Genomic DNA, 13,460 nt, shown 5'->3' with positions numbered 1-13,460 from the left:
TACAGTGTGTGTATGAGTATGTTGATACTTTTTCCAGGGCTATGGCCACTGGTACTGTTTTGAGGAGGATTTTGCATAGCTGCATTCTCAGAACCTCCGAAATGTTGTTAAAAATGATATTTTAGTTTTTGGCCCCTCTGCTGCAGAGGTAATCAAAAAGTGTAATGAAAGGGGTAAGATGATCCAGGAAATCTCTTAAGAATTTTCAGACCTCCTTTTCCAAATTTACTAAGGAGTCTGTAATCCCTCATCCAATTTTGGCAAAAACAAACAAAAATAAATAAAAAATCTCAACAAAATACAGGTAAACAGATGTTTAAGAAGAAATGGCAAGGGGTTTCCAAAAAGAACCCTCAAACCACCCAAAGACAAGAACTGAATTACTTCCCAAGAGACCCCCTGTGGCTCCCTCTAACCTGTACCTTTTTTCCCCAGAAAGTCTGAATCTCCATTTTTCTCCTTGGCAACAGACAGTTTCAGATAGATGACAGATAGTAGTGGGAGGAAATTCCTTCTTTCCTGGGGGTCGTTCCTCATCCTCCTGATCAGACTCCCAATCCCCACCCCCCACTGGTTCCTCCTCTTGGGATCTTAATTTTGTGTAAGAGAAGCTAACACTTGTTCCATTTGAACCAGCTAACCTGGCTGACTTGAGTTTATTAACATGGAAAGTAGTTTTACTGAATGCTCTGACCTCTACAAGAAGAGTATCTGAGTTGCAAGCTCTTACGGTGAGTCAACCCTGCCTCATTTTCTACAGGGAAAATGTTTCTTTGTGAACTAATCCTTCTTTTATCTCTAAAGTGGTATCCAGGCTACTTTAAGCCAAACTATCCATCTCCCCATTTTCTTTCCTGAACTTAAAAATGAGGGAAAAAGAATACTCCATACCTTCGATGCCTACAGACACCTTTGGTACTATCTTGACAGAACTTAATCTTTCAGATCTTTGGATCAGTTGTTCATTTCCTGTGATGGTAAGAAGGGACAACCCATATCAAAACAGACCATTTTCAAATGGTTGTCTAAAGCTGCTACCTTTTGTTATACTCACCATAATAAAACTATTCCAGGCAGTGTCAAGGCGCACTGTACTGAGGCCTTGGCTTCATCTGTGGCTTTTTGGAAAGATTGTATTCTAGAAGCTGATACTTAGTCTTCTGTCCATACTTTTGCAAAGCACTGTAAGCTTGATTCCTTATCCACGTCCAGGTCAGGCTTTGCTAGAACAATTCTGCAGGAGCTACTGGGCTGTTCTCCTTCTACCTCCCAAACATAGTAAGTTAGGGTAATCTACCCATATTGCTCAGGCTACTGTAGCAGTGATCGGTATGATGAACATAGTACAGTTATGACAGTAGATGTTCAAGCAATCACTGCTGCTGTAGCACTCCCTTGTTTTCGTGGTGTGGACATTTATTTTTTGTTGCTCCTAGCATTGTTCTTTCAGGGCTCACCCCCGCTCTCTTTCTCTCTCTCTCTCTCTCTATATATATATATATATATATATATATATATATATATATATATATATAGGAAGGTGCCCTGAAGCTTTGGAAGCTGGCCTGCTGTTGTATCCTTGGCAGGATATAACCCATATACCCAAGGCTAAGGCTACTGCAGCAGTAATCATTCAACAATCTACTGTTATGGTAAGTTTACTTACACAAATGTACTTTTTCTCATCAAGTTCAAACTGGAAAAGGTTTTTTCTGGTCATTGTTGAACTCCCCACGAGCTGTTTTCTATACAGAATCACTGCAGACACATACTTAGTGACTGCACCAGCAGTGATTCATTTATTTTCACATATTTCCCTTTTCTTCATGTTGTTATATATAACCTCCTTTGCATGCAGGCTTGCTTAGTATATACCCTTGGGATTTATCATTTGTAATAAACTGTGAGTAAGCCTCTGTTAAAATGCATTGAAGACCATTCACTTCCAAACAATTGAAGATTTAACTCTTGTTTCCCATCAGATATGAAGCCCTTCCCCAACACTTCCACTGATTTTTTTTCCTTTGTTGGTCTGTCTGTCTGAGGCTGTTAATGTCAAGTCATGGAATTTTATTAATAGGAGATAAAGTGATGACCACATGGGACCCTTGCTGGCATTGCATCTGTCCATGGAAAACCATCCACAGCCAATGGTAGTTATTTTTATTAATTTTAAAGAGATCTTCAGGTCTGTGTATTGGAGTAACTTTGTTGATACTAAAGAAGATGAGCATTCTCAGAATTTGTTGTAGCAGATTAAATTGATCCTACTACTAACAGACGTACCTAAAGTTAACCAACAACCTCTTTGAAAAGCTTTCTTCATCATCATTGTATAATTGAAAGCAGTTACACTTTTGCTTGTTAGGATAGTCAGTCAATGTTTGACAACACAGCAGCAGTTAATATAGTGATCATATAAGAAATATATCTTAAGGCTTATGCTTATTGCTACTTCAGACTTTCTTTTGGGTAAACAAAAGAAATCACACTAGAATATTTTCATTTTGGGGGGTGGTAAGAACCATAAAATCAACAAGACTACACTTTAAAGCATTAAAATATGGCAGAATTTGGGCTTCTGGCATGTTTAAGTTTACAGAAGCTTTCACCATTTAGCATTTAATTAGTATTCATGAAGGAGCTGGGGACTGACTACTGAAGCAAGTTCCTTGAAGGCAGATTTGCACCGCATTCATTTCTGCTTTAAAGCACCTCAGCCAGACTAAAGTTTTAGGAAGTATTCATGGAGACATTGGTAGCCTGCATGGACAGCAGTGGATAATTCTAGACAAGTCAGTGTTGAACAAGCAGCTCATTCATATGCCATAGTCTTGTCTGTTTTGAGTTGTTTGCGTACTGTTCATAGGCAGTCTTGTAATTGCCTCTTGGCTCAAAAATCCTTAAAAAAAGGACTTGCATAAGTAATATGGATTTCAAAAATTGTAATTGTGATAATACCTTCAATGAAGTCATAGGCAGTAAATCTGTGCTTTAATAATTATCTCTGATCAGGACACTTGTGCAGTGTGTTAAATGGGTCCAGCAGTGCCAGATCATTTTCTGGCTTTAGCTCTGAAGATAAAAAATCATTCAAGCTGTAGAGACAAGATGATCAGACATGGAAAAGGAACTCAGTGTCTGGTACATGCTGAATTTTGAACCTGTAAAAAAGAAGTAGGCACTGTTTAGGACATTTGAATATGTATTAAGAGTGATGCCTAGAGCAGAGAGTCTGCTGACATGTTAAGAGGCTTTGAGATAAGTTGCAGTTACAACCTTAGTCAAGATTTGGCAATGGAACCTGAAGTTTTAGACCGGTGAGAAAGAGGGCTAGTTCATAAATATTCTGTATAGGTAGGGTTTTATATGTATTGACTTGACGCATGTCCCTACCATATCTTACTTCATAAGCTGTTTTATATATTAATAGTAATTAAACCAAGCATAAGAAATTTGTAGTGTGATGGAACTTCCTAATACAGTTTTGCCTAGCTGTAGCAGGCTAAAAGCATGGAGCAAGTTAGCTATGTAATTGTAATAGTGTATTGCACTGTAATCTGAAAATGCATATTAGTCGTTCTGTTATATTTCTGTTTCGGTAAGTAAAACCTTTTAATACCACAAGTGAATTACCAGATTTCAAGAGTATTCTGTTTCAGGAATAGGTACAAAAACAGAAGGATAGAGTTTGAAGATGGAGTTGAATGGACATAAGAAAATGTATTTTGAATGTGTGTGAGTATCTGTCTGTGTGTTGTGCATAATTGTATGAGCCTTATTAAAATTGTAAGATCAAGAGTGATAAAGCTAAGAACGATTAAAAGATGCAAAGTAGTTTGTGGTGGATGGAACGGTAAACTTTGTATAGATTTCATAAGTAATTGTTAGGCATGCTGTCCAGGAAACCATTAAATGATCCTAGCCCAATTTTCCAGTTGTCCCAAATGTTTGATTAAGTGACTTGCTTATAGTCACACAGTAGGCAAATGAAGGTCGAAGGAATTGAACCCTGTGCCACAGGAGTTAGCATGTTAACAGCACACAACTGTAATCCTCTTCAGCAGTTTGATTGTATTTGTAGTTATTGTCCCAATTGTAAATTATCACTAACCGCTTCAAATATCTGACAGTGGCAGAAGTTAATGTATGTAATAGTCAAAGACAAATGTATTATTGATTATGGTGGTGTCAAAAAAGTTGGTGTTCAGCTTCATATTGAAGAAATGTTAATATCTTTTAAGCTGCATTACATAAAAAATGATATTCAGGTTCATAGTGACATAGCACAGCGTTCTTCCCACTGGTGTTGCTTGACTTGCAGCACTAAATGAAAGTAATATATGTGAGCTGCAGTACTTTTGCTAAAACAAAGCAGTTTACATGATATTTTCAAGAATATGTGCTGAATTTTAACTGAGCTTTTACATTTTCTGTAGAGCTATGAGGGTAATTCATCGGAGAGTTTTGTGAGGAAAATGTCAGCAAATGCTTTGATGTCACTACTAGCTGTCAGTACCAGTGCCCAGAAACATGCATTACAAGGTGAGTCTTATTAAGGGGGGCACACTTGACTACTAAACATTTAGCCAGGATAACACAGCTGATGCCATAGTACAATACAAGTAATTTTAAGGGAAATAAATGTAAAATAATTATATTGTACTGTTTACTGTTACTATGTTTTGTATATTGTCATATATTACTGTGAAGCTTTTCTCCCCGGGTCTCTGCTGAAAACGGGCCCTTGGCCCAGTCAGACACACCCGGTCAGCAAACGTAATAAATAAATAGATAAATAATTGTGCAAGCATGTCATTTATATTGTATACCTTATAGAAATATTAGTCATCACTTTCTAGGTGCCTAGGAAAAACACACACAGTTGGAAAGAATCTACTCAGTGTCAGAAGTTCAGTAGCACATTTGCCTTTGAGTCCTGTTTCCAGTAGTTGCTTAGATTCGTGTTCCATTAATGATAATGTAATGTATTATAACAGGGGTCTTGCATTCCTGAGGTGCCATCAGTAGGGTGATATCTTGAACTTAAGTTTTGTCTACCTAAGATGGTGGTAGCTCAGGAGGAACTAAAATATTTCATGGCACTTGTTGAAAAGGAACACATGGATTTTATTAAAAAAGCAGTTAAGTAGTAGAAAAAATTATGTACTTCAAAATTAACAGAAATCCTTGTCAAATTATGCCACCTGTAACTGTGCATTGTGTCCATTTTAACATTTTTAAGTAATTTAAAGATTATCCAAAACATTATTAAACAGTACAGCTGTGCATCTGTCATATAATTTCTGAGTGCAAATAAGCACATAGTCATGTTCCTGCAGAAGTTCATTGTGGCCTTTATAGGTTCATAGATTAGTACTAGGCTAACTACCCTTGTGGACCATTTCAAGCCTAGACTCGGTTTCCATGGTGATATATTTTGACTCCATTAATTTTTAACTTGGATGCCAGCAAATCCCAAAATCCATGAAACGTCAGCACAGTGAGCTACCTTCATTGGTGTAGATGGATTATGATACCGACTACCCAAGCTTGATTAGCAGCTCAAGTGCCTAGTGGAACTGGCATGTAGCCATGGGCATGTGGGCCAAAGTCATCTAGTGCCATTATCCCTTGGAGGAGAGGAAGGATTGCAGTGTGACATTAGGGTGTGGACATTTAACGTCCAAGCCAGTTCAGTGGTAGTTGTCATTGTAAATTCATGAGTGTGTGCATTTGTATCTAAGAAGGGGTAGTGGTCCCTGCATGGCTGCATGACCATGGCTGATCAGGTACCACCTCTCCCTCCACCCAGAATGGGTGAGTCATTGTTACCTGTTTACTTCCATTCCCATCCCCCAAATCAGCTCTTCCAGTGCCCAAAATGTTTCTCAAACTCAAGTCATCTGGACCACTTATGTCTGCCAAATTGTGTAAAATCTTCCTTAAAGGCACCTTTCTCCTTAGGCCCCCTGTCAAGCAAGAGGTTCCTCCTTGGGATCTGTCTTTGGTTCTTCAGGCCTTGACCGCTCCCCCATTCGAACCTGCGGCCACAGTAGATCTTAAATTTTTATCCCTCAAGACTGCTTTCTTAGTAGGCATTACTTCGGCCAAAAGAGTTTCGGAACTTCAAGCCTTATCTTCAAAGCCTCCTTACTTGGTCTTCCATCCGGACCGCGTATACCTCAGGACCAATCCCTCCTTTCTTCCTAAGGTAGCTTCAGAAGCAAACATTAATCAGTCCATTAACCTCCCTGTTTTCTTTCCTAAATATCAGAACAAGGGTGAATACAAGCTGCATTCCTTGGATGTTCACAGGCAGCTTCGTTTTTATCTTAACAGGACAGCTGGTCATAGGCAATCTGACCAGTTGTTCATTTCCTTTGCCAAATTCAATCTGGGTAAGCCAATTTCCAAAGTCTCCTTGTCACGCTGGATTTCGCAATGTATTCTTCTAGCTTATCAAGCTTCTGGGAGGCCTGCACCGGAGGGAGTCCATGCCCATTCAATCGGTCAGTTTCTACCTCAGCGGCCTTTAAGGCTAGGATTCCTCTGGATGACATTTGTTCAGCAGCCACTTGGACTTCATCCCATACCTTTATTTCTCATTACAAGCTGGATATCACATCTAGAGGTAGAGCATCCTTTGGCTCCGCGGTGCTCCGGAATATCCTTAGATGACGGCCGCCCAAGATTCAGGTAGCTGGGGACTCTGTCCCACAGGTTGCAGACAAATGAATCTCCTACTTCAGATTTAGAAGTTATGTACTTACCATAACGTTCCATCTGAGTAGGTGGATTCATTTGTCTGCAACCATCCCGCCCTCCTATCCCCCTGGCCTTGTCAGTTTCCTGCATATTATGTGTTACCCTTTTCCAGGGTATTTTGATTCAGGGCAAACTTGATCTGAGGTCATGTAGGGAGAGCAGGGCATTATGGGTGAGGGGAGGAGCTAAGAGCTTGGATCCATAGCTGGATAAACCATGCCGGTTCGGATCCGATATCGGATCCATAACCCGCAGGTTGCAGACAAATGAATCCACCTACTCAGACGGAACGTTATGGTAAGTACATAACTTCTAATTTCTTATTCTTTGCATGTGTAATCTGAAATGTTTACTTCTGTTGCTACCTGTTCTGCACTATATTACATTATTCTACTTCCTAACTACACGTGAACTTTACCTTACCATTTTTTTTTATTGTAACATCAGACTGCAACCTAGACAGTGTTTTGACTGCACACATGCTTAAAAATTCTGTTGTACAGATATCTATCCTGTATTATTCAAATACATTTGTTAGTGTGTATTCTGCTATTTTGATGCCTTTGCTTAAGTTTTGTTATGTTTATACTGTATTAGAGCTTTTCTCCCTGGACCCCCACTGAAAAAAGGCTTTTGTCCAGTTGGACTTTCTTGGTTAAAAAAATGCTAATAAATAAATAAATAAAATATTGAGGGCTTTACAGTAGGCCCATAGGCAGAAATTTGTATTTTTAATTTATTTATTTGACATTTGCAGTAGTATGGAAGTGATGAGCCATTTGGCAGGCCATATGCTGCATTGGGGGGGTCTGATGACCTGAGAACACACAGGGTAAAAGCTGCCTTCATGACTGCCTGGATGGCAGTTTCCTTCAGTTGGCTCTCCCCTTTGGCAGTGGTCACAATGCCACTGATAGGGAATGGACTGGTGCAACTCGTGAGAGGAATGCTGATGGTTGGCATATGAAGAAAGTAAAAAAATAAAATGATGAACTGGTGGAGTAGATGGTTAACACACTGAAAGGTGAGCTGGCTTTGAGTAGCAGTTCAGGCATTTGGTGATATGGCAAGTATGCATGGGCACTGCTACCTAGGAAAGGAAGGGATGGAGTCCCAGGCAGGTGGATTAAATGCTGCTGCTGGACATGATCCCTGATTAAGGATGAGGATGGAGTCACTGGCAAGGAGATTGTTTGGGGAAAGGTGGTTATGTGGCTACCCAAGTCTGTGATGGGAGTTGATGACAGCCATATACCCGGAAGCATGCACATGTTGTTTGATTGGCATTGGTAATCCAGGTGGCTGAAGCCTTTCACAAGTACCATTATAACTGGGATGCCACCAGGAGAACAGATTTGAGGTTGCTTAAATGATGGCCCCTGTAGCATGACTCCTGCCCTAAGTGGATCTGTAGAAAAATCCTCAACCATTGGGTATAAATGGGTTTGAATTCAATGGAAGGAGGCTTGATGGTTGGCAGGTAGACGGAAAAAAAAAGCAGCTAGGAAAAAAAAATACATTTAGAAATAAATCTTGTACTACATGGTATGGCTATACCTAACACTTCCAAAAATTAATCAATTAAAATAAAATACAAAAACATTAAAAAAGAGCCTTGGGTGAATTATTTTCAAACTACCATGTTTCAGTGGCATGTATAAAATAACCCTCTTACATGGGTTAAATATGTTCCCCAAATCCACATGCAGCATATCTGCACAAGCCTAATAAACATGTTTTCAGTAATAGTCCTCTTAGTATACAACATCTTAAAGATTTTCAAGGTCCACTCACTCCTGGCTACTTTACACTTTGGAATAGTCTCCCCCCTACAAAGAAACTCTGTTGTGACCTGCTTACCAGCCTGAATGCTAAGTGTCTCAGAATATAACATAGTGAGCTTCACACCAGCAGTAGAATTCTGAAAGCCAAAGCCCATGCTGTTTTTGGGATTCATAGTTATTCCAAGACCACTGATTATCATGACCATTCTCACCTTGTCAGTACCCTTCCTCAGTTCGCACCTCCTTTTTCCAGGAAGGCTGTATTAACCAATCCTGGAGTAAGTTTGTGGATAATAATACAGTCATCTAGTTTATGCTTAAAGGAACACATTGAGTTGCTTCTTACCATACTGGGGAAGCACTGGTTATAAACTTGTCCCAACACCATCTTTTATTTATCTGGTGGTTAAGATTTAGGTCCCTAGTCATAGTGCTGATGGAGGTTTTGGACTTGCAGAAGAACAAGAAGCCTAGGACAATCAGGTTTATAATGGCAAAGTGAGTGGCACAGAGATTATTCCTCAAAAGTCTACAGTGCATTGAATAAAGTGACAGGGCTTCCAGTCTTTCATTAATATTATCTTTAATAGCTTGTGCCCAGAAAACTGTTTCTGTTTATTCCCCCTGGTTTAATCTCATCATTTTTTGTTTAAATCTGTTGCTTTCTGCATGTGTTCTATATTTCAACCACTTCTGAGTAGCCTTGTAATATCCTTTCAAGTTTGCTAACCCCAGCCACCTTGTTCAGTACAGATGATTAGCATGTCACCTCACCCCTGCTGTCTTCCCTTCCCAGATAAACTCTTTCAATTCTTTACTAATTTCTGACCATAACCTCTCATCGGGTTGCTAAAAATATGGCTATCATGTATATAACATTTGGGGGACAAAAACATTTTCGCTGCTTATAAATTGCTGTTCAGGTCTAGAAGTAAAGTCTTCCAGTCTCTTATTTTATTTATTTATTTTTTTAATTATATTTTGTTTAATTTCCTTCCATGCATATTTAGCAGTCAAGACTGATTCTTTTTAACCTATACACAAAGGTGCTTCATTTTATCGTGCCTGCAAAAATATGAATAATTTTCTCTTAAGTCATCAATAGGCAAATAGTTCACAGCTAATGCCTTTGTTTTATCTATTTTTATGTTCCGAAAACATTTGACATCGTCTCAAAATATATTGCAACACAGGAATGTCTTGTTCTGGGTTTGTATAATGGAGTGTAATGTACTCTCCAAACAATGCTATTTTCTCTTGAGAGACATACCAGTTGTAACCTTGAATTTGTGAACCTGTTATTGTCCTAGCTGAAGGCTCCAACTGTAAAATAAGCAACAGAGGGGAAAAGAGAGCAATTATTCATTAGTTCATTTATTTTTCCATTTAATAATTAGGATAAAACCGTGATCATTGTGGACGGTTTTCAGGTTCAGCCCAGGAATATACCAAAAATGCAATGAAGTAATGCATACAATCATACATGAATACAGACCAAAAGTACCGGTAGAGAAATAGTAAATTGTTAGAATGCTAACCAATAATTATCACTATAGAAAGTATTCATGGCTCTCATCCCTGCCTAGGACCTAAGGCTCTTCTTGGTTTAATTCTAGCTTCTGACTCTTCATATATTTTCATTATTAATTTTGTTATATAGTTTGGGAAAACAAATCGACAATCACTCTACTCATAAAGTCACAGAGGACCCTATCAGCTGCTTTCTGTTCTTCAAACTTACCAACAGTAAAATATATTATGTCCAGAGTCCTACTGCATCATCACTGTTTTACTTATGTAGACAGTTTTCTGTCTCCCTTCCACAAAAACAACACTAATCCATATCTATCACTTTTAGTAAGGTTTTTGCCATTCTTTTTGCAAGTATAAACATAAATACTTTATAATCATGGTTTAATATACTGAAATTCGTCAATATGTTACAGGGCGACTTTCCCTCATTTGGTAATACTACTACTTGGAAATTCACCCTTGGTCTGACACTTATGTTTCTGATGGACAGAGGCAGCCATTAAATCATGCCCTAATTAACATGCACCTCTTAAAATAACCTCTAATAACTCATGGGATACATTTGGGTTTCATGGCTAGGTTTATAAAGGCACTAGTGGGGTCGTTAGCCTAACATGCACCAATGAACCTATGAACTATTGCCTTTTTCCAAGATGTAGGGACCTCTTCTCCCATTCAGAATATTATTAAACAGTATCTGCTACATCTTTATTATTTTTGAACCTCCTAACTGTCATGTTTCTACAGAAATGCCATTCAAACATGGAGATTTTCCACTCAGTTGTTTGTATATATAACAGTTTCATTTTCCATTTTTCTACTCACTGTCATTTGTTGAGCCTCCTGTCCTGTCTAATACTTCCAAATTTAAATCTTTCACAAACATTTCCAGTTGTGCCTTACCCTGATCGTCTGGATATTCCTCATATAGTAGGCCAAGCTGCTCAGGTTATATCCTACATAAGATACAACAGCCACCCAACTTCCAAAGCTTCAGGAGAACCTTCCACACACCCAAACTATTAGTCAGCTAGAGTTGAGCTGACTAAATGACAGGTCACAAAGCCCTTCAAAGCTTTCCTGCCTTGGAAGAGATTGTTCCTATGTGGGCTTTTGAGGGATCGATGGTGGATTTGTGCTGTTCCATTGCTGGACAAATAAGCTCCCTTTTGAGAAAAACCTCACAGTATTATTTTTATCGCCTGTCATGTGACTTTACGGTACTTTTAAACAGGAGCACACTTTTGTTTCTGACCATTTAAAAGTTTGTTTAAACAGTCTAAAACATTTTTTTTCTGTGAAGAAGATGTGCTTAAATTACTTTGTGGAGCTGATAAAGCGTACTAGAGTACTTTTCACTGTGTTTTAACTGGAAAAGTTACTTGTAACTACTTTTTAAATTTCACCGGCTTGTGCTGCTCAATTTCCCTGGGAACGAAGCAACATTTTTGACTTGACTGTGAAACAAACTCTCAATCCCATGAGTGGTCCTTCTTCCAGCCAGAGAAAGAAAAAGGTAACTAGACAGCCTTTGCCATTTTAACAGGCTAGCAATTTGCCTCAGACACATATGGGTGACTGTGCTGTGACCAAAGTTGGTTCCTCAGACTACTTCTCTTTTTCCCTGGATGCCTCTGGTGTTATCCATACAGCCACTATAGATCAGGGGTTAGCCACATCCTTGGCAGCTGTTGGGGTCCCCTCAGTGGGCAAGACAGAGCCACTCTTGTCAGTCTTGCCTATCCTTGGGGAAGCAGTTGCTGCTATTAATAATTATGTTTGCCCCAACTTTTCTGTCAAAAAACAAAAAGAAAACAAAACATTGATTACCTCCTGTACCAGTTTCACTGGACAGGAGTAGTTCATTAAGTCTGGCATAGGGTTTATTTGCAGACTACTGACTGCTTTTATTGGGTGGTTTCTGTTAAAAGAAAAAGTAATTCCCTTTTTCCAAATAGATTCAAGAAATTGAATTCTGGAGAGGAAAGTGATGGGACAGATAAAGGTTTTTCTCCGCAGATTTCTGATTCAGACTCAGGAGAGCATGTTATCTGAATCTCCTGGTCAGGGATTCTCTTTCTCTGAGACTATGTCAGAATTTTCTACTGTTTTCAGCAGTAGAACACTGAGGTTTTTCAGTCCGTCAGAATTACTATGAGCTCTTGCAACTGAAATTACCAGAACTTCCTGCCATCCCCCAACTGCTGTCAGCATTTGAGGATGTATTTGTCACAGCCAGGAGTTTCCCTGACAGACAGCCTGCTGCACCTAAGAAAGCAGATAGAATGTATAAAGTTCCTCTATCTTTCAGTGTCATCAGTGCAGGCATACTACCTAATACCGTTAGTGACCACCACCCAGCATATATCATACGCAAAACTATTGCAACCATAGGCCACCACCAATACAAATCTACCAGAAATTTTACTAAGTTCCAGTCATCCATATTGAAACCTTAGCTAAAGTAAACTGGAAACCCCTCAAATCCTACTACGTAATGAGGCTGTTGAATTCTTTAACTCAACATTTCCAGACATCCTAAATAGGAAAGCACCCACCCGCCAAAAATGAATAAAACATAACCATGCATGCTGGCTCTCAAAATCCACCAAAGAAGTAATGTACACAAGGGATAAAATCTTGAAATCATGGCAGAAAAACAAAGACCCCTCAACTCTACTACATTACAAGCAACTCCATAACCAGGAAAAACCGTCTAATAACCACTGATAAAAAAGACCACTACTTCCACCTACAAAGCCAACATAAAAATAATCCCAAAAAATTCTGGTCCTCCTTCAGCCAACTATTACACCCAGGCTCTCAAAGCAATCCATCCCCTAACCCACAAAAAACTCCCATTGAACTTGCTACCCTCTTCAATTCCTACTTCATTGACACCATAGCTAAACTAACCACCACCTTTCCTACAGTTAATACCACCAAGACAGCTGATGACCAAATCATCTCAGAAAACAAGTCTACCCTTAACCCTAACCTAAAATTCTCCCCCATACCCACCAGCACAATTAAAAAAATAACTTAAGCTAAAACCCTGTACTCTGGCCCCTGACAATCCACCCCCACACTTCCTGCAGCTAGCTGCAAACTCTATAGCTTATCCCATCAGCATACTCATTAACAGATCGATTAAAGAATCCCTTGTCCCAGACATCTGGAAAAAAGCATTAATTCTCCCCTTACACAAAGGTGTCACCAACACAGACAGCACAAACTTTCGACCCATAGCAATTCTCTCACCCCTCTCTAAAATACTGGAAAAATGCATCCATGCCCAACTCCTCAGCCACCTGCATGAAAATCAAATTTTATCACCCACTCAGCATGGTTTCAGACCAGGACACAGCGCCACTA

The 13,460-nt window shown here is 39.2% G+C and overlaps 1 protein-coding gene across 1 annotated transcript in view; it reads left to right on the top strand.

Moving 5' to 3' along the window:
• Positions 1-13,460, top strand: part of RTTN (rotatin) — a 3,641,098-nt gene that overhangs the window by 2,956,142 nt on the left and 671,496 nt on the right. Inside the window, exon 44 of the mRNA XM_044067142.1 lies at positions 4,440-4,545. Coding sequence (XP_043923077.1) covers positions 4,440-4,545 — 106 coding nt within the window. The remainder of the gene's footprint in view (positions 1-4,439; positions 4,546-13,460) is intronic.

The sequence above is a fragment of the Protopterus annectens genome, chromosome 3.part1 (assembly GCF_019279795.1).
Source record: "Protopterus annectens isolate FY-2018-M chromosome 3.part1, PAN1.0, whole genome shotgun sequence".
Classification (NCBI taxonomy): Eukaryota; Metazoa; Chordata; order Ceratodontiformes; family Protopteridae; genus Protopterus; species Protopterus annectens.
The sequence above is the reverse complement of the archived record's forward strand: the minus strand, read 5'-3'. Positions and strand labels throughout refer to the sequence as shown.